At 39.8% G+C, this 20,314-nt stretch overlaps 4 protein-coding genes across 6 annotated transcripts in view; 1 reads left to right on the forward strand and 3 right to left on the reverse strand.

Annotated features, from left to right (window-relative positions):
* bicd1a (bicaudal D homolog 1a) overlaps positions 1-1,740 on the reverse strand; it is a 31,469-nt gene extending 29,729 nt beyond the window's left edge. For all 3 annotated transcript variants that reach the window (XM_085461229.1, XM_085461231.1, XM_085461230.1), the window contains exon 1: positions 1,464-1,740. In XM_085461229.1, coding sequence (XP_085317355.1) covers positions 1,464-1,679 — 216 coding nt within the window. In that variant the 5' untranslated portion in view covers positions 1,680-1,740. The remainder of the gene's footprint in view (positions 1-1,463) is intronic.
* Positions 1,741-3,803: 2,063 nt separating this feature from the next.
* LOC146704222 (uncharacterized) lies at positions 3,804-6,980 on the reverse strand. Its single transcript, XM_085465115.1, has 5 exons — positions 6,547-6,980; positions 6,393-6,449; positions 6,126-6,274; positions 4,446-4,559; positions 3,804-4,173 (listed from the first exon to the last, which is right to left on the reverse strand). Exons 1-5 carry the CDS (start codon positions 6,782-6,784, stop codon positions 4,012-4,014), a joined length of 720 nt encoding a protein of 239 aa, XP_085321241.1. The 5' UTR covers positions 6,785-6,980; the 3' UTR covers positions 3,804-4,011.
* A 2,820-nt stretch (positions 6,981-9,800) lies between these two features.
* slc23a4 (solute carrier family 23 member 4) lies at positions 9,801-16,073 on the forward strand. Its single transcript, XM_085465116.1, has 12 exons — positions 9,801-9,852; positions 10,409-10,543; positions 10,861-11,018; positions 12,221-12,380; positions 12,830-13,011; positions 13,381-13,501; positions 13,605-13,761; positions 14,022-14,275; positions 14,446-14,610; positions 14,702-14,810; positions 14,900-14,995; positions 15,778-16,073. Exons 1-12 carry the CDS (start codon positions 9,805-9,807, stop codon positions 16,044-16,046), a joined length of 1,854 nt encoding a protein of 617 aa, XP_085321242.1. The 5' UTR covers positions 9,801-9,804; the 3' UTR covers positions 16,047-16,073.
* A 455-nt stretch (positions 16,074-16,528) lies between these two features.
* Positions 16,529-19,975, reverse strand: LOC146704224 (protein FAM180A-like). Its single transcript, XM_085465117.1, has 3 exons — positions 19,841-19,975; positions 17,177-17,274; positions 16,529-17,082 (listed from the first exon to the last, which is right to left on the reverse strand). Exons 1-3 carry the CDS (start codon positions 19,917-19,919, stop codon positions 16,753-16,755), a joined length of 507 nt encoding a protein of 168 aa, XP_085321243.1. The 5' UTR covers positions 19,920-19,975; the 3' UTR covers positions 16,529-16,752.
* Positions 19,976-20,314: the final 339 nt, after the last annotated feature.

Below are 20,314 nucleotides of genomic sequence, written 5' to 3' on the forward strand. Positions count from 1 at the left end.
AACATATTCTCACCATAGTCCATCATAATACCCATCCCTCTGTAATCCATAAGTGTGAGTTATCAGCTTGACACTGCTGAGCTGCTGGCTGTATCACGCTGTCTCCTCAGCTTTCTTGCTGTGCTGTTATCTGCACTAAGATCGTTCAGATTCTGCATGCGTGTCAAACCGAAATGTTAAGCTAAGCAGTGGAATAAAAGGGTACGAGGAACAAAGTATAAATACAATTAAGCATGCAAAATGTAATGTGATAAGTGATGCTTAATGTACTATGTGGATTCTTTTTTATTTGGCTATATTTGGTGAGCTAGTTGCACAAGAAAGAGTCACTGATGTGTAGGATGAATGTGGACTTTTAGAGGTTTATTTCAAATGGGCTACACGTGAACCAGAATCAAAATGATTCTTATGCGAAAAAGTGAAACAATAAAAAGAATAATTCAGAGAATTACTTTGACCAGGGCTGTTGGCTATCTTTGAAAGGTTTAGCTAACACCCTTAACATATCAAAAAGATCACCTGTAACACATGATGCATTCTGACAGTCCTCTATTATTTGCTTTCAGAAAAAATAAACAGGGTATTAAAAGTTTTCTTGTGACTCGATGACTTAAATGTTCGACCAAAGCAACTGATGTTCAAGTGATAATAGATGACTCCATGTAAATAATGACGGGGCCTATCTCGATGCCACGGACACTCACAAGCACTCACTGCACCAGTGTAACCAGCCTTCAACTCCTTCTTCCAATGGTCAGCAATTTCCATAGGCGACCTTGGACCAGGGAGCCCTGTCAGCATCTGCCTCTTGCAACATGTATGCACTGAGTAACTCGACACCCTGCAGTCATTAGCCAGGTCGACACCTACCTTAAAAGATCTTGAATTTTAACGACATGTTTTGATGTGACTTTATCTCTTATAATTCAGACCAGTTGATTATTGAAGCACCATATGGCCTGCAGTAAAATACCCTCAAGAAACATCTAAGCAAAAAAAAAAAAAAAGGTCCTAAAAGAGTCCCTGAAATTCCCTAATGACTCTTCTTACTATGGAAAACAAAGAAACTTCCTGTTGTGGGAGCTGAAGTGGACTGTTACTGTGTGCTTGCAATTCCGACACTGTAATGCTCAGTGCTGCTCGATATACCCACTGCACAAACAGCATTTTACATTATAATTTATTCATAAAGCAATTTATTCATACAGTGTTGCACATTTTCCAGCTGGAGGATCTTCAATTGCATCATATTTAAGTTGCATTAAACTATTGCTCTTTTTGAAAGCCCTGATAAATTGCCGCCCCCACTCTGCCTCTGGGCGTCAAACAGGTTTATAGATACCCGCTGAGCGTCACTCAATTGAGGTGCAAGCGAGTCACACACCTGACTGCAGTGCTTTCCCCTCCCTACAGAATGAAAACAAATAAATAAATAGAATCACTGCCCCATCCTCTCCTCTTACCTCTTGTAACTGCTCCAACTCCTTCCTGAGGATCTCTTGTTCGGTCTCTAGCTCTGTATACTTCTGCTTCAGCGCCTGATTCTCCTCCAGGACAGCTAAACCGCACTCCGCAGCCCTGATCTTTTCCCGGTTCGCCTCGGCCAGTTCCTGGGCGAGCCGCTCCACCTCGGCCCGGTACTGATCCACCGATTCCCCGCATCCTGCACCAGCGGCCATCGCCCCTCTCTCGCGCTTTCGCTTCGACTAAAAGCTTTATGTCCCCCTGTCTGTCTGCGGTTCCCCCCGTCTCTCCACCGCTTTGGACAGAGGCAGATGAGCCAGATAGGCGGGCGGAGGCTGCGAGATGATGAATATCCGCCCCCCACCCCTCCTCTCCACTGAGAGCCAGCTGCAGACTGGAAACGAAGCACAAAGTAAAAACAACAACAACAAAAATAAATCTGTTTTAGTGCTTCAGTATTCTGAACAACATTCAACAGCTGATAAAAAAAAACGAGCTTTAAATAAATGACAGAATAAAATCAGGTCAGTGGTGTCTTCTGTTTGACACACAGCAAAACTGAGAGCATCAATTTTGCTTATTCATGGGTGCAGGGGCGCCATCTGTCGGTTACTCTGGTGTATCGCTTCTCATCTGAGCGTGTGCAAACATGTAAATGTTACTGAGTAAACGGATGCCTTCTGCTTTTTAAATGTTTTAATGATTACATTACGTTTTCTTATGGAAATAAATAATAATAAATTCGTATATGAAAAAATTAAACCAAAAACTGGTGAATTTTGAAATCTTTATCAACCAGGTAGGTGCAATTTATAAGCTTTTATGTCATATAATCAGTTGTGGATTTTTATAATCTAATAAAAAGTTTAATCAAACTACTTGTATACATATAGTAAAGTCTCACTGCAGATATAACAGGAAACACTAAAATATATATATAATTTAGTGTTTAATATCACTCTCAGGTTGTGTTTATACCATAAAAGTTATTTGTGTCCATTACATTTAAAAAATTGTTTTTACTGACATCAATATGCTTTTTATACCAGACAGGGGTCCTGATGCAAGTTAGTGCCTTAGTGAAAGAAGTTTTTCTTACAGTTGCAAAGACTGCGATATATTTAAGGTGAAAGGAAAATGGTGTACAACCCTGTATTGGGTAATCTCTTCCTGTGTTGATTCCTTTATGGCACTCGTGGCCAGTAAAGTCTCCGAACTATATGGAAAAGATCTTACTCTCAAAGTAAGCAGGTACAGCTAATCTATGTGGATCCTTTCTAACTGAGACAATAAAAGTTTAATGGAAGAATAGTGACAAAGTATAAAATAATAAATTAAGATCAAATGTGAACAATAAACTAACATTCGATGTAAAACATTGCAACAGCTATTTGGCATAAGATAACCTGTCTGGTATCAGTAACTAAGGTTTCCCAGGAATTATTTCAGCCTTTTAGGAAATGTAAGATGCCAGTTTGGAATTACAATAACAAAATCCAATAAAAGTACGATTATGAGGTTCTCAAGGTTGTTGTTTTTTCTCTTTCCAACAACTATTTTTGTCCTCTTACTGTAATCCCTCCCATTCAGCCACCAGTGTGGTTTATCTTACAGCAAACACATGCAATAAAGTAAGATAAGGCCAGGGTGAAAAGTTTAGCCATACTCAGAGCCCTGTTAAATGTAATCAGTTATGACCCTGTCAAGTAAATTATTGAATTGATAGCGAAGGCGACGGACGCTGTGTTATCTCTCTTATAATTGGTAATTATTTGGGAACTGGCCTATGTAACACTTCTCAGAAAAACCTGGAATTGTCGCACGCAGCAGGTTTCAAGGTGACTGGTGAGCACAAGTCATTAAAGGAAGGCCACGAACAATACTTAATATAAATATGTAACATTTGCTCGGCAAAGGAACAAGAATGAATCAAAACTTTTCACTCTTTAAGTTCGCCTAGAACACAATTATTTATATAGCTCTATAGCCCCAATATACAGTAATGATTCACCCTATATTTCTCCTTTGATCCCACATGTTGTCTAAATCTGACCTGCCAATAACCTCAAGTTACAAGCCCAAATTAAGATAAGGAGAGGTTGTCAGAAAGTCAAACTGATGAACAGGTCATGGCAAAGCTGTATCTTATCTGTGACAAGGAAAAATCGTGTCATGAAAAAAAAACACAGCCAAATGCTTTGCTGCACAGTAACAGTGACACGGCTCTCTCTACCAAGAAGTATATCACGGTACAGGACGCCCTCAAACCTTGATCTGTACAAATACATCAGTACAGACTAATCACGAGGACTTTTATTTCGAAGAAAGACATCAGAACGTTTGAAGCAATCAGCTTTATTGAGATAAAGAAAAAGATCAGTGCCTTTATTTCAGCTTCACACAGTGTGACACATTAAAAGCAAAATATACGGCTACAGTATTTTACAGATTCGTGTTTACGTTTGAGCATCATCTCAAACTTTTTTCTTTGCCTCGTGTAATTAAAAACAATGAAAAAAAAAGTGTTGTGCAGAATTGGTGAAGGTGCTATCGTTCTGTTCCCAGCATGTCAACATAGAGAGTCCTGTGACCAGGAGAATGTGCGGCGGTCAGCACAACCGGTGTTGTTGATGAGCTGAAATACAGCCTTGCTTGAAGAGGTTTTGGTAAACAGCAGGGCAGGCAGCACATTGCTTGCAGCTGGGGCTTCTGTGAGAGCAGAGAAAGATGTTTATCTCACAGGAATAACCAAGATATTCTACTTATGAACCTCATCAATGGCTCAGTTACTAAGAAAGTCACGCTGTATTCAAAGACTTTATAATATCATAAACATTTTATTGTTTAAATATGTCTAAGCTGTGTGCTTTATTTCTTAATTGTAAAGAGCTTCGAGCTGCGTTGGGAATATGAGGGAAGCCTCATAACAGAACATGTGAGAATAATAAATACACATTTTACAAAAATATATGTCAAATTACCTCATAATAAAGCCGGTGAAGATTGGTCGAAAGTAAGCGCTGCCTGCTGATCAGCTCTATGTCTCTGAGTGTTTCAACCTTCCTCCATTTGGCCCTGCGGTTTTGGAACCAAATCTGAACAACACACACAATGACCATTTATTTAGAACAATTAACTAAACTTCAATAATAGTAATACAAGCATGAAGAAATGTTAATGCAGTTAATTTACCTACAATGAACCAGTTCACAATAAAAGGAGTCTCGGGGTATTTTGCATTGTAATAAAAACGCCTGCATCACATCTAAAACTAACAATGATTCAAAACATTTTTATAAAAACCCCTAAACAGTGTTGCAGTTTGGAGCTAATGATTTTAAATGTGTGCTCCTATCCCGTCTCACCTTATCATTAATCATTTGAGGTTTTGGCTTGTGCAAGAATTCTGTCCAAAGACCATTATTGTCTCTGCACTAATGTGCAAAGACACACAGTTACTGGGATTAGGTTAACTGATGAGTCGCCCACAGGTGTGACTGTGAGTGCCGATGGTCGTGTCCAAATTCATGGGCTGCATCCTCCTGAGGACCCGGGCTTCGCGGTCTACGTGGGCCAGGTCCTCAGAAGGTCGGGTAGGCCGGAAGTAAACGGCTGGGGAAATTGGACGGTCTAGCCTTCTGATTAGCGTCACCGCTGTCTCAGCCGTCTGCTCCTTGCTATCTAAAATATAACAGGACACTGGTGTAAATTCTCGACCGTCTCATACGTCTGTTTAATCAGTTTTCTATTTGACGTTTAGTCAGCTGTGTAAAAACCAAGGAGGAACCCACCCGGGGGATTAATAAAGTTTTATTTTATCTAATTTAACAACTTTAATCTCAGCCAAACCGATTTACTCACGAACAAACAAAACACTGAAAAAAGCCCAACAGTAACATTTTTAGGTTGTCTAAGTGACTTATATATTACGTTTAACCCGAGTACCGAAAGTCCGCGGTGATGTGAAAATGATGTGCCGGGAGTTGTGCCGTTCTCGGCCGCATCAGTAACCCTCGAGCTCCCAGCTAGCTGTCGAGCTGGTGGGTGGCAGACGTCTCCGAAAACGTCGAAGCACTTTTGCAAATATGCGATATCTTGGTAAACCGAGCAGATATTTGATGTTTACACAGCTACTTTCTCGCCTGAAAATGTGTTAAAAGTTTATTTTGTGACCCAGAAAGATTAGTAAGAGTAATTTTAAAACTTAGTAGCGGCCGCCATTGCTGGAAACTGGAGTCCTTCAACTTCGGGGAAAAGAGGGCGCATTTGTCGGCTGTATTCGGGGGAGTCTACAAATTTGAACAGCCTTCGGCGCGTCGCTGTGACGTAATCGGTCTACAAATGCGGCCTCTGGAGGATGCAGCCCATGAATTTGGACCTGGGTGTACATCGCCTTTCACCCTGAAACACCTGGGACAGGCTCCAGCCACCCCGCGACCCTGATAAGGATAAGCTGAAGAGAATGGATGGATGGACTCGTTAGTGCAATCAGTCAGACAGTTGGAGTGTTTGGAGCTTGCTGATTTGATCAAATGGAAATAAAGTAGTGACTGATACCAACGTAGCGCCAATAATAATATTACTCTGTTTATGTGGCCAGTATTAAAAATCTCACTATTTTAAGTTGAAAATAAAACCAAACCAAACAACATGTATCCCACCTGTATTCGGCTCTCTGTCAGCTGCAGGCGAGAGGCTAACTGGTCTCTGGTGCTAATATCTGGATAATGGGTTTGCTGGAAAACCTTCTCGAGCTCCTGCACCTGGAATGGTGTAAAAGTGACCCTGGTTTGCCTCTTTCTTCTTTGACCTGCGAGCAGACAGTTTGAAACATATGATAGTAAAGAAGTGGTTCAATTTCAAACTGATTCATTCTTGAATCATCCTTTTAATCGATTTTTCTACTCATATATAAATGTATTACGCACTCTTGCAGTCTCCTGCAGCTTTTGGAGCCTCTTCATGTAGTCCCATATTCTGAGTTTCTATTGACAGAGTAAAAATTTCAACATCAAAAGGAGAACACACATGTTCTGACAATATTTGAACCAATATTTTTTACAGTAAGGCTAAAAAACATACCTGTACATGGATGCTGGTTATATACTTGGCTGTTTTCTCTGATGACAGACCAGTTCCGATGTACTTCATTCTCTTTTCTGACACATGAGGGCCTTTTCAGAATTTCTTCAATTGAATGCAGTATTTTATTCCTCGGCTGAGATTCCATTCCTTTATCTATTTGGGATAACTCTTTTTTTGAGTCTCCTCTCTTCCATATTTCCATCATTTTATCGCCTACCGTCAGCTCATCTGTCATTATATGTTCCTTTTATAGTCAGTTCTTGGTCACCAGTATAAAAGATACAAAATATTCCTTGTGCTCTGTCAGGCTCTTTCAGTAAAAACAAAATGAATAGAAATAGAATAGAAATCTCTTGATGTCTGACTTCTTCTGTCTGGGATCTTTGTTACACTCAATGCTTTACAAGGTGAGAACACATGAGTGTCCTCCCACTGCTATGAGCAAGTGTTTGACCTGCGTCACATGATCATAAAGAGGAGGAGCTACTGCATTATGCCACAGCATACTTTTGAAAAAGAAATACTGCATTCAGCATCCAGCATTCAAAGTTTTAATCTTTCATATATAAGCTATTCATTTAAGGTGTGTGCTCAATTAATTCTCCAGATAATGGCATCTGGTTGTTATCACGATGTTATCACGATAGAACTGAGTAGTTCAGTTTGCTCTGAGTCTTTATTTCCTTCAGCAGAATCAGCAGGACACCAGGTTCCTGTTTTGTAGGATAGATTTGTACTCTAAATCTGCAGCTTGATTATCACCTTGATAAAATTTCACCATAAACAAATTTAAAATCATTGCTTCTCTTTCTTATCGCCTGATTTATTGCACAGGTAATCTTTATCACCTTGGCCTCTGTATGCACTCTGACACTTTAGTTCAACTAAAAAAAAAAAAGCACTGAGCTGCAGAGTGTAGGAGAAAGTGGTCTGTCTCCATCTAGTGGTACCGGCCTCTCAGTGAACCTGCTTGTAATTCTCTGAATATAATAATGAACCCTCATGAACAGCATGAACCCTCTGAGCTTGGGGGGCTGAAGGTAAGCAATGCACATGTTTAAATACTTTATATTAACTCATTAACCACTTATGAGTCACAAAATGTGACGCACATGTGCCTCTTGTGATCTCTAGGTAATCCGGTTTGCACCATTCCAAGTCAGAGCTAAGTAGGGCTGATAAAGACACGAACACAATACATCATATCCAAGAGAAGCTAATCAATTATAGCAAGCTCACACTAAATCGAAGGTATGGTGAGAAAACTATAAGGAGTAACAACATGCGCTTTCTTACCGGCAAACTCCGGTAAGTTCAAACCAAACTGCACGGCTCGTAAAACTATGAAGGTCACAGGATGCAATCAGACACAAGATAAGAGCCAAAACATTTAGACCGAGGCCGTAAAAGATTACAGTCAACGTTGTTATGTCTCATTTGCACCTCCCAGCATGTTACAAGAATAAGAGCTTCATTAAATCTTAGTGTCGTTCAGCAGTTTTGTTTGTTTCAGTGCTAAATCATTATTTGTATAGACTTCTTTTCCATTGGTATTTCAATCACTGACCAGATATTGCTACTCCACTGACCTTTGGCCTCCTATTGGTCTTCTTGGAAGAGAGCTGTCTTTCCCTCACTCTCTCTCTCTGTGTGTGTGTGTGTGTGTGTGTTCATTTCAGTCAGAATTCAGTTTTATTTGATAACACCAAATCACAACAAAGTAATAACAATAATAAACAGAACTGGCTCCAGGAGGAGCAGCCGTCTGCTGTGACCGTCCATTTGCTTCCTTTTCTTCATTTCACCTCTTCTTATACGCTTTAATTGTGTAAGTAAGATGCTGCAGAGCCAAGGCTTGTTCAATAGTTTTGGTTTAAGAGTCATTTTTTGCTGGTACCTTTTATGTTACACCCCGGCTGAGTGTTTGTATTTATTAGTTATCCTCTAATATTCACTTCTCTTTTTTGTTTTTGTTTCTTTTTTGCAAATGATATTAAGCCTTTAAAAATAACACTGTTTCTACAATCGGGCCTTTGCTCGCTGACATGTGAGTCACATGCACTCAGAGTAGACCGCATGATGCCCCACTCCTGCTACTCTCCTGGGTTTGTAAGTTTCATGTGACCTCAATTTTCTTCAGCTATTTTATTTGTTGGATACGTCCCAAGATTCCAGCTCAACTATTTAAATACTCCACAGCAGTCAGGATAAACCCTTTCTCAGGATTCTAGTTTAAAATTGTATTTTCTAATTTAGTTCTAACACTTCTGCTCTTCCTGACAAGGAAACCTTCTCATTTTGGTGATCACCTGACTTTTCCTTCAGAAAACCTTTGCAGAATTCAAATGTCCAGGCAATGACAGAACGGAGAGTTCCACAGGCATTCGTATCCTTTAAGGATGAATGATATTGGTTGCTTTTCACTGGTGTCTTTGTGCTGCCAGCGTGTGCCTTAGATCCTGATTTTGGAATAAGAAGAGATGTGCACTAATAATCATATGACATGCACACAGAAATGGATGCAAGCAGTGTGAGGATGAGCTTCTGCTGCTTGTCCAGCACATTAATGAAGTGGTGGTGGGCTGTTATCAAACTCCTAACAATATAATCTGATTTACTATCATTTTACGGGAAGTAGAAATATACAGTAAATTAGGAAATTAAATTAACATCTACAGAACATTTTCTAGTCATCTATCAATACCAGCTTTGTGATTATTTGTCAACATGTGATCACTGCAGAAGTTTACCCTCCAAAACAAACATTTGGTGTTAAATTTAGAAAGAAACTCTGGGAGGGGGAAGTCTTTGTCAAACTAAAGGCTGTATTCTTTAACTGTTAAACATCTCTGACTGCAGAGCTGAGCACAGGTCACCACATACAGCAGACTTGCTGCTTCTTCAGCTTTAGAATTATATGACCTATGCTGAGGAATTAAATCTTTTAATACTTTCTTGCCTAAAGAGTTCTTGGTAAGAGATTTTATCTCCTGCCAGCCAAATGCCGGGCGGTCAGCTGCTGATTCTGTTGTAATTCGGTTCACATGAGCTGCAGGTGGGATCCATTTTGATCAACAAAAGCTGCAGTCTCATGTCTGAACTCTGCGCGTTCGTAATACTCTGCCTGCTCCGACCCGTCTGTACGCTCTCTCCCCTCTATCAGATGCTTCTCCTGATCCCTCCCCTCTGATTAATGGTTTTCATTCTGTTTTGTTTCTCGGCTCAGGAGACCACAAACTGGACCTATAGCCTGACATGGCTCCAGAAAAGGAAAGTAATGGACTTGACAACTATACCTTTGCGGTGAGTGTTGCTTTTAATTTTATATTAGGAAATGATTAGAGAGATTGCATAATCTCTACACAGTTGTAAGCACTGGATTCAGAATCACATCTTGGCATTCATAACTCTCAGGTGTCCATGTGGATTATAAATAATAACCCACATTCTTACCTGCAGTAACTGCAGTAACTAATATGATTAAACAGCCTCATATTAGTTTAAGATCAAACAGCTGCTTGCTGAGTGAAACAGAAGCATGAGTAGATCACATGATTATAGAAGGAATTCTTGATTCCTAGTGTTGAAAAATGGAACGACTTATCTGACTGCCCTGTTCTTTTCATCTTATTCTAATATTTTGGTTATGAGAAACATGAAATTAAGTTCTTTAATTATAGTTATTTACATACATTTTATAGATAACATGTAAAAACATATCAATACATGCTTCTTTTTTTAAACAAAGGGCAGTCAGTTGTGAATGATGCATACAGTGAACTGAGGATCACAAGTGTTGATAGATCCCTGCAGAATGTTCTAGTTTGACATGTCTGCTTATTCTTCTAATGAACTAAAGCTGGAAGGACGTTTCTGTGATCTGCCCGACAACGAAAAAGAACCAGCCTCCTCTACGGACGAGTGCAGTAACAAACTAGCATACTGTGTAACAGATGTTCCTCCCTGGTACCTGTGCATCATTTTAGGAATCCAGGTATGTCAACAAAGGTTTTTTCTTTGATTTGTTTCCCTTTGGTCATGTTTAACAATGATTAGGAGCCAGCTTTGCTGCATTGTTTCTAAAGTAACAATGTAAACATGACCAGCTTTCGCTTGACATTTCCTTGAGTGTTAGTTGCTTGGTTTTAGTTGTGTAAGCCAGATAGTGAAATTGGACTTTAATTGCACCGAACCTTCACTGTAATCTCTCAGGTGGTGTACAAACATCAACCATGTACCTTTTTTTTTTTAATGTGTAAATCCTACAACGATTAAATGAATCTCTGTTTTCCCCCAACTTTGCCCTCTCAGCACTGTTTGACTGCATTTGGAGGTATCATTGCCATCCCCCTGATTCTGTCCCAGGGACTGTGTCTGCAGCATGATGGCCTCACACAGAGCCATCTCATCAGTACAATCTTCTTGGTTTCTGGGGTCTGCACTCTGTTGCAAGTAGTCTTTGGCATTAGGTAAGGAAACAAGCAGGAACATTACTTATTGAAAACCAGGCTGTAAGGCTGCGTGGCTGTCTGTATCTGTGGGATGTCTCCTGGGGATATGCACTAGGAATTTTTGCAGTCATGAATTACATTGTGGGATTCTGGAGTGCTTTATATTTCTTTTATTTAATGTAAGATGATTTACAGTAATTTATTGTTCATTCAGTGCTTTTTGATGTTCTGAGAGTATTTGTCCAACGCAGTGGTGCAGCAGGATGGAATTAACTAAGCTTCTTCTTCTTATTAAACAGCCAGAACAGAGAAGCCATTCTGCCTTTCTTCTTAACCTCTTTTGAACTATTATGTCTGCCAAAATGAATGTGCATGAACACCGAGTAGTATTTGAAAGCTTCATGGAGGTGAAATAAGTCCATTTGAGCTTTTATACTGTACAGAACTCAGCTTTTATTGTCAAATAAATAGTATTTAGTTGTTTTGCTAATTAATTTCTGCTTAAAATACCAGTATGGAAACTTCCTTGTAAACAGTGACACATGCACAGGAGAGCGAACATGATGTCACTGTTCTGGAGGCCTACAAACTTGTATGTTGTTGCTCTGAACTTCTGTTATGTGGTTGCAGACTCAGCCTGCCTGAATACTGGTGTCACAGATGGATTAACGGAGGAATTTCTATCTTATTATGTTTGGAATCTACTTCCTGCTAAGTCCACATTGTTCTGGCTTAGCACCACTCATGCTTTCTTGTCTTTCCCAAAATGTCTGCAAGTCAGCTGTGAGGGAAAACAAGCCTCGCACTTAGTGGTGCTTTTAGCGTCCCGACGACACAACGAAAACTTTCCGATGTTTCATCAAAAGAAATGTTTGCATGTTTTGTTTTTCACAAGAAAACTTCTCTTCTTCTGCGACGTGTGTGAATGATGCACTGCTTATGAGAATAGCATAATGAGGGTCATTACGTGGCAGATTATTTTAACTGACTTAACTTTCAGTCTAACAGTTTGCATAACAAGTCACACTCTCTTCACATGGTTTAAATTAACCATTTCCTTGTACACGATTCAAATAAATAGACTGCAGATGCCGTCAGAGAGGTCTTAAAAAACACATGCATGCACAGAAGACACTGTCTCAGTCAGTCTAAGCATTTCAATCACCCAAAGATACAGTAACTGATGGTTTGCTCTCTCGTATTGTGTTAATTATTTCCAGGCTGCCGATTCTCCAAGGTGGCACATTCACATTACTGGCTCCTTCCATGGCACTGCTCTCCATGCCAGAGTGGACGTGTCCTGCATGGACTCAAAATGCCAGCCTAGTCAACACCTCGTCCACACACTTCATAGAAGTGTGGCAAAGTCGAATGAGAGCAGTAAGTAAACTGTGACAGTCTGAACCTTCAGCACTTTGATCCCATTTTTGGTTACATTTTTCTAAAAACTCGTCTGACTTGTTCTCTCCAACTGCAAACTAGTTGAGCTTGTTAAAAAAAAAGTGCTTCCAGGGAGGCACAAAGATTTCAGATTAGCGTCTGTAGTGGTCCTAGTGCCTATGCTGGAAGCCTTCAAGTTCATGCATGATGCTGAGCCACAGACTGGAACCCTCTGGTGGAGGTTGCAGCTCCTGGCTTATAGACTTGTACATGTCCTGTTAAACAGAAACACTTAAGGGTGAGGCAGATAGAATTTTATCCCAAAAGTCTATGGAAGGCAATGGAAATGTTTGTGAGCAAATAACAACAGAAATGTTTTTTAGTACAAAAAGGTTAATGAGGTTACGAATTCCAAATTCTGACTGTCAACATTTTTGTGTTTTCTTAAGCTTCAGGGATCCATTATTGTGGGATCAGTCTTCCAAGTGCTGGTTGGTTTTTCAGGCCTCATTGGCCTCTTCATGCGCTTCATTGGGCCTCTCACCATCGCTCCTACTATTTCTCTCATTGGACTGTCCCTCTTTGACTCAGCGGGTAGCAGTGCTGGGAACCACTGGGGCATCTCTGCAATGTGGGTAAAACTTCTAAATAAAGTCCCTAAAAAGGCCCCATTTCTCTACATAACATAAAAATGACAAAACGAATATTTAAAGACTGCCAGAGAGATTTGTATAAAAAATATTTCATGCCACCTTAAAGCAGGTTTCTCAGTAAAATGCGTGTTAGGTTGTGTTAAGCGTGCTCCCAGTCCTGCCTGGGCAAGACTTTAGAAAATAATACGCCTTCAACCCAGTAAAGCTTTAATCTTAAGGCTGCAGAGAAAAGCCTATTAAAACTTTCTTGCCCAACATCCAGTACAGCTGATCTACTTTCCTTTTTCTTCATTACATCTCAGCAATATTTACACGATGTTTTTCCCCTTTATGTCTGTGTCACACAGGACCACGGCACTCATCATCCTGTTCTCGCAGTACCTCCGTCACATACCAGTGCCCTTTCCAGCATATAACAAGGATAAAAGACTGCACACCTCTCCAGTCTACGTCTTTCAGATTCTTCCTGTACGTTGAAGACATTGAGTCTTTTCTTTTTTTCTATTAATTTTTTAATATTAAAGCCAAACAAAACAGATAACAAGGTGTTTTTGTTTTAATGCATCACAAGGTTTTGCTTGGAATCACGTTATCTTGGACCATTTGTTACATTTTGACTGTCTACAATGTACTTCCTGCTGAACCAGACAAGTATGGTTACCTTGCACGCACCGATCTAAAGGGAGATGTCATGAGTCAGGCTCCCTGGCTGGTTTTCCCGTACCCAGGTAAGATAGAAAAGCTCCGTTAAAACAACTTTGGTCATTTTCTTTGTTTCTGATTTTTAACTAAACTCAGACTGAATGGGATCATTGTTTCCACCCACATTTCTTTCTAATGACGAGGAATATCATCCAGTACCACAGTGTGGCTCAGTGATGTGTTGGAAGAAACTCACAGAGTCATCAAAGTTATCTTATTTTCAGAATAATATTTTGCAGATTATGCATTTGTGACATTTTCAACTTGCTTGCGTTTCCAAAATTAGGACAATGGGGGAGACCTACTGTCAGCCTGGCAGGGGTGATTGGCATCTTGGCTGGTGTAATTTCCTCTATGATAGAGTCTGTTGGGGACTACCACGCCTGTGCTAGGTTATCTGGAGCTCCACCACCCCCAAAACATGCCATCAACAGGGGTATCGGTATTGAGGGGATAGGCTGCCTGTTGGCAGGTGCCTGGGGTACTGGAAATGGTACCACCTCATACAGCGAAAACGTCGGAGCCCTTGGTATCACAAAGGTGAGATGACCTGCTGTTTTATGAAGTTTTTGCTACTGTTTGGATTTTTTGGTGTTTTGTGCAGTTTTTTGCATTGTTAGTTCTTTTCCTCCCTTAAATTTGGCATTTTAAGCACAAATTTCAGTGCACTCAGATCTCAGGAAAACTGAGAGAATTTCTATTTTTTGCAGGTGGGCAGTCGGATGGTGATTGTGGCCAGTGGAGTGTTGATGGTTGTCATGGGTATATTTGGTAAAGTGGGCGCTATATTCACCACTATCCCGTCACCTGTCATAGGAGGAATGTTCATGGTTATGTTTGGTGTCATCTCTGCAGCCGGAGTTTCAAATCTGCAGGTTTGTACTGAAGCTCAAACGTGTCGGCACATTTTCTTCTTTTGATTTGAGTCGGTTTTAACTAGACTTTGTTTCTGGGTCACATTTTCAGTACGCAGACATGAACTCGTCTCGAAACATCTTCATTTTCGGCTTCTCCATGTTCACTGGTCTGGTTATTCCAAATTGGATATTGAAGAATTCCAAAGCTATTTCTACAGGTGGACAGAAAATCTTTACTAATCTTAGAATTTTTTTTCAAAAAACCTGATCATTTAAACACAGGTCTAACTGTTTACATTGTGTCCAGGTGTGGTAGAACTTGATCAGGTCCTACAGGTACTTCTGACAACCAGCATGTTTGTCGGTGGCTTCTTTGGTTTCATACTGGACAACACCGTTCCAGGTATTGCTCTTTGTTACTGTTCTGCATGTATTTAATTCACCATGTTTAAAACACTGAAGCACAGAGCTGAGGTTATGATAAACATGGCAATTTAATGAAACTGATGAAAATGATTTTCAGAATGCTTTTAGGGTATTGAGTATTGTGGACATATTCATTTAGTTTAGTGATTATTCAATTAATTAAGAAAGGGTCAGAATGAAAAGTAATGTGAAAAAGAAAGTTTACACAAGACTCTATGACTCTACAGTGAGGACTATGAGAACTCTGAGGTGAAATAATCATTTCCTTTCTCACCCTCATCATTGTGGAGGAATGTTGACCCACTCTCCTTTACGGCATTGCTTGAGATTATTGAGGTTTGCAGGTATTTGTTTATGCACAGCCCTCTTATGGTCTGACTGTAAGGGAGCACTGAATTTCAATCTGCTCAAGCTCTAAAGTTTGATGGGTCTTTACAACACCTTGATGATTTTTTTTTTTTTACCTATTCTGGTTTAGATTTGGTGGCGTGCTTGGGATCATTATCATTGTCATTGTAGCGAGGGTCTACTTTCTCTTTCACAGGACTTTAAAAATGAAAACAGCAAAATAAGTAACATTTTTTAACCTTTCATCAGTGTCTTTCACTTCAGCTAAATTTAAAAGAACAATGTTTTAGAGATATTCTATTAGAGAATCAACAACACAGTGTTGTCAACATTTATGATAAACAAACAAAATCAGGAAATAGAGATAATCCAGAGTCAGGTTTTTTTAAAAACATTGAACATGTCCAACAGGATCGAAGCATGAACGAGGTATCCTTGCCTGGAACAAGGCTCATGAGGATGACTCCAGCAACACACTGGAGAGCGGAAAAGTCTACAGCCTTCCCTTTGGCATCAACTCTCATCTGTGTTCTTCCTCCTGGTTCCGGTACATCCCCTTTTGTCCTCCTACCATGCCCAACTCCTCAGATGGATGCGGGGCAGTTGCTAATTCCGTGGAACCTAAACAGCCATTGGGACAACAAGAGCCTGCACAAGTTATTACTGGAGCTGGCCTGTGAGCGGTGCACTCACTCCAGCGTGCCATTTTGGGGATTTTTCCAAAACCAGTTCCATCACAGGCTGGGAAGCCTTCGTTTCTGGCATTCATGGGGAAGCGACTTTCGCTCGTTTCAACCAACTAAACATTGTTGTAGACGAGTAACACTTTCCTTTAAGGAGGAGACTGTTTTACCACAGCGTGAGAAGTGGTTTTAATGTTGTGGCTCATCTTTGACTGGGAAGGTAGTATAGATAGACTTTTTTGTAAACTGGTGATACTGGTGATATGATAATTGTTGATGATGTATATCTTAAAAAACCTGAGCAGTCATCTGAATCCAGACCTGCAGTTCTCATTGGTTCAAAACTTGATGTTTTATTCTTTCATATTAGTCTCGAAATGCCGTCACATCTGGGTGCTAGTGAACAAACGCTGAAATGACAGGAACATGATTAAATCCACAATGTTTAATGCTACATTCAAGATATGAATTTGTTTCATATACAGTACCTCATGTTTGGATGAACATTTGCTGTAACAGTTAATATTTTACAATGATTGTGTTTATTTTCTTTCTGTGCACTTTACGAATTCATGCTGACGTTTACTGACAGGACATTTCCATCAGAATCTGTCAGCCATCCAGCTGCAAGCTCCAACACTTCAGCTTTTCATCTGTGTGCATATTAAACAGTGAGTCATTGTGTCACAGCACCACTGCTTACTCAGTTTCTCAGTGTCAGATCCTTCTTGATGGATTTGTATAGGCTTACAAAGGACTCTGCCCACACGTCTCTTTGGTATTCAGTAGCGGAGCTGACCATCTGATGGGCAGTGTACACCAAAGTCAAGACAGTGCGCTCAAAATCGTGCTGATGCAGGTAGCCAGTATGATTTGAAAGACCGGATGTGAGCCTCAATATGTCTGTTAGCTTTTTCGGAATGATCTCTTCGCAGATGAAATCCAGGTTTCTTGTCTTTTGAAGGGAAGCTAGTTCAGCATCTGTGACCGAAAACGCTCCACTGGATTCAAACTGTATGCCAGACATCAGTATCTGTATTTAGTGACAAGAAAAGAAGTAACTGTTAATAGTTACATTGTCAGTGTTTGCTTTTTACTCATAAAAACTCAAAGGTTTGTTCTTTTACCTCAAACAGCAGGTGAGCATCACTGATGGAGCTGATGAAAGTGGGGTTCACCGCAGCTGTCACTCCTCTTTTTATACTACTTGCAGCTGGAAATAAGGCTGGTGCACCAAGAGACACAGACAATGAGAATCAAGGGTGTTATGAAAGCATGCGCAGTTTCACATCTGGATTATTTCTATGCATCCAAAAGACAGTTTAAATCTTTTCAGCTGGAAATCCCTGTGACAAGTAAGCAATAATCCCTGCATGGTACAATGAAATGCAGATTTTACTGTGAGGTGAAGCCTGTGACAGATGTGAAATCCAGGTTCATCCAGCTCACAGCAGCAGATAATCTATAATAGGTGTTTTAAAGTCTGTGATCGGTAACCTTTCTTATGAATCCTATCAGCAGACAATGAGACATGACCTCAAACTTCAAAGGAAACAGAAATCAAAGGTGGAGTGGCACATGGATTGTACAACAAGTTCCAGATGATTGTACAGAGCTGTATATGGGATTCCTTATGCTTATGATTTAAGCCAGGATGTTAAAAACAAGTTGATGGGTCAAATGCAATTCAGAAGCTCTCGTTTTTTAACTTGAATATGAATTTTACAAAAGCAGAATTGTTCCTTTGCCTTACTTTTAACTGCTTTCCCTCAGAAAAGGCTCACTAATTAGGATTAAACTCAGCGAGTCTAATGGAAACATTAGGTATCTGACAAAACTCTGTCCAGGTGTTGGTGCCACATGTCAGTGTGTAAAACCACCAGAGTTCGAGAGCCTGCGTTGTAGGGTGATGTGAAAATCTCATGAAAAACAGAAAACAACATGAAAAGTCCAGGAGGTCACTGGATTAAAACACTGAAGAGCATGAATGACTACACAATAATTCTATCAATCTAGATTACATGGTCAAAGTGGTGGACCCAGTGAGCTGACAGTGATGGAACTAACATGTTTAAAAGGAACAAAGTTACAGTTTTCATTGTCCAGTCTCTCACATCCAATAATGGTGTGGTTTTATTAATGCCTAAAAGTGGAGTTTCTGCAATTCCGAGATCCAGGTGACAGAATTTCTTTTCCTAAAAGCATGAAAACAGGAGGGAACCGTGCAAAAAGACAGACAGCAAACTGCTCCGGCATGCAGTAATATCGGCAGAGTGGTGATTCAGTTCAAAAAATAAAAAAGGAAGCACATTAAGAAATTCATTGCTATTGATACGCCAGAGCCACTTACCCAGTGCCAGCACGTTCACAGCATGTGTTTATTTCAGCAGATGAAACGAGATGATATTTTAATAGACTTTAAATCAACCGAGCAAGTCGGTCATTATGTTAAGCTAACGATCTCCATTAATCTCAGTTCAATAAGGCCGGCGAGAGCTTGCATTATTGAACAGGATAGCGTTTCCTTTTTAGTAACTTCTCCAATTCACAGCGATTAAACATTTTCATGAAACATATTACTCTGAATTACATGTTTAGGTAATTACGATTATGTCAGGACATAATTCATAATTAGCTGCATAAAATAGTAATTAAACGCCAGCATATCCAAACCTGTTTTCACTTTTATGTTCTGCTGATAGAAGATATCACAGCAAACACTGTTTTCTCTTCCTTCTCTCTTATTGCACAGTTTTACATGAAATGTTTTCATGTACATACATCAAATCAAATCAAATCAAATCAAAATTTATTTATATAGCACATATTAAAAACAACAGTGTTGACCATAGTGCTTCACAGTCAATAAAAACATGAGACAGTTAAAACAAACAATAGAAGAGGACAACAAACAATAGGTAACAACGCAACAAGCTAAAACAGCCAACTAGACACATGTTCCTAGTTATTAAATAGCATATATTAAATGATATAATTATATATATATTATATTATATAAGCAAATTATTAAAATTAGCATTTTTTCAAGCACGTGAGGTTGGATGAGGTTCCACTTGCATGGTTTTTACTGGTGCTGCGCCATGGTAAGTTATTCATCTAAGACTTTAACTCCAAAAAAGATCCTGGACTTTAACTGCAGTCTTAAATCTCGATGACCAACTTTATTTCTGTGGCAGCTTCACATCGCAGCGGGAGGAAGTTGTTTGAAACACTGGGATAAATGCCCAAAGCGGTGTAACATCATAACACTAAAGTGCACATGGTGCCCATGTTTATCAGCTGATCTTAAAAAAGAGCCCAATAAATCTAATCCTGATGATTGCAGCTTCTCATCCCTACTTGCTTTCATCCTTGCCTTCATGTCAGTGACCCACACTCATCTCTGCTTTTTAATCGCTTTCCTAGAGTGGCGTACTTTTTTTTGAATTGCAATGAAATCAAGATTTACAAAAACACTCAAAGCTTTTTATTATTCACAGTGTTTCCTCCTTCTCTCAGATCAGTTTACAGCTAAAGCCACTGTTTCCCATTAGAAACAGGTGCAGCTGATCTGTGATCCCAGAGCAGCCGCCAACATTAAAACATGCTTTGACTAAAAATAGACATTTAAAACTATTTAACTCACATATTAGGTGCTGGATTACAGAACAGGTGAGGAACGAGGATCACTCTGTGTTCAGCAAAGATTCCCAATACTCAAAAAGTATTTGCAGAAACTGAACTGTTTGCTTTTCTGTAGCAAACTTACATACATGCATTTTGAGTCTTACCATTAGCCCGATGTTGTGTGGCACCTGCCTCGATGCAGCAGCAGAAAAGAGCAACTATAAGCATCTTCCAGGGCAGCATGGTTGCCTGATGTTGGTTGCAAAACTGCACAGAGGTCTCTAAATTTACTGAGCATTTGGAGCCACACACAGCATCAGACGGCACGCTTTATTCATCACTCGTGTTCTCGGATTCAGTCTGCCTTCAGAACTGTGTTTTCTCTCCACCTCCTCTCTCTCTTTTGCTCTCATGAGCAGGATTACAATGCTTCCATCTGGTTATCATTATGTTCAAAGGCACCCTCTTATTTTTGCACCATTTTTCTGGTCTCCCCTATTTCTTGTACATGTGGACAACTTTGATGTGTTTGTCTCGTGTCCTCTTCATGGATGCAGCAGCGATTTTCTTTGTTCAAATATGTTCTCACTGAAATGTCACAGAAAAACTTCGTATCAAATCTAAAATTCTCATCTGTA

Source organism: Copadichromis virginalis, linkage group LG7 (genome assembly GCF_057382275.1).
Source record: "Copadichromis virginalis isolate Kocher_CV1m ecotype Utaka linkage group LG7, C_Virginalis_male_GT1.1, whole genome shotgun sequence".
Classification (NCBI taxonomy): domain Eukaryota; kingdom Metazoa; phylum Chordata; class Actinopteri; order Cichliformes; family Cichlidae; genus Copadichromis; species Copadichromis virginalis.

Bases quoted from the DNA above. Each gene is read 5' to 3' on its own strand.
- LOC146704222 (XM_085465115.1), bottom strand. From the start codon at position 6,784: ATGACAGATGAGCTGACGGTAGGCGATAAAATGATGGAAATATGGAAG. The intron at 6,450-6,546 runs GTATGTTTTTTA...CTCTGTCAATAG, and splicing joins TAACCAGCATCCATGTACAG to AAACTCAGAATATGGGACTA. The intron at 6,275-6,392 runs GTGCGTAATACA...GTCTGCTCGCAG, and splicing joins AGCTGCAGGAGACTGCAAGA to GTCAAAGAAGAAAGAGGCAA.
- slc23a4 (XM_085465116.1), top strand. From the start codon at position 9,805: ATGGCTCCAGAAAAGGAAAGTAATGGACTTGACAACTATACCTTTGCG. The intron at 13,502-13,604 runs GTACGTTGAAGA...ATGCATCACAAG, and splicing joins ACGTCTTTCAGATTCTTCCT to GTTTTGCTTGGAATCACGTT. The intron at 14,811-14,899 runs GTGGACAGAAAA...CATTGTGTCCAG, and splicing joins TTCCAAAGCTATTTCTACAG to GTGTGGTAGAACTTGATCAG.
- LOC146704224 (XM_085465117.1), bottom strand. From the start codon at position 19,919: ATGCTGCCCTGGAAGATGCTTATAGTTGCTCTTTTCTGCTGCTGCATC. The intron at 17,275-19,840 runs GTAAGACTCAAA...TTGGTGCACCAG, and splicing joins CACACAACATCGGGCTAATG to CCTTATTTCCAGCTGCAAGT. The intron at 17,083-17,176 runs GTAAAAGAACAA...CACTAAATACAG, and splicing joins ATGCTCACCTGCTGTTTGAG to ATACTGATGTCTGGCATACA.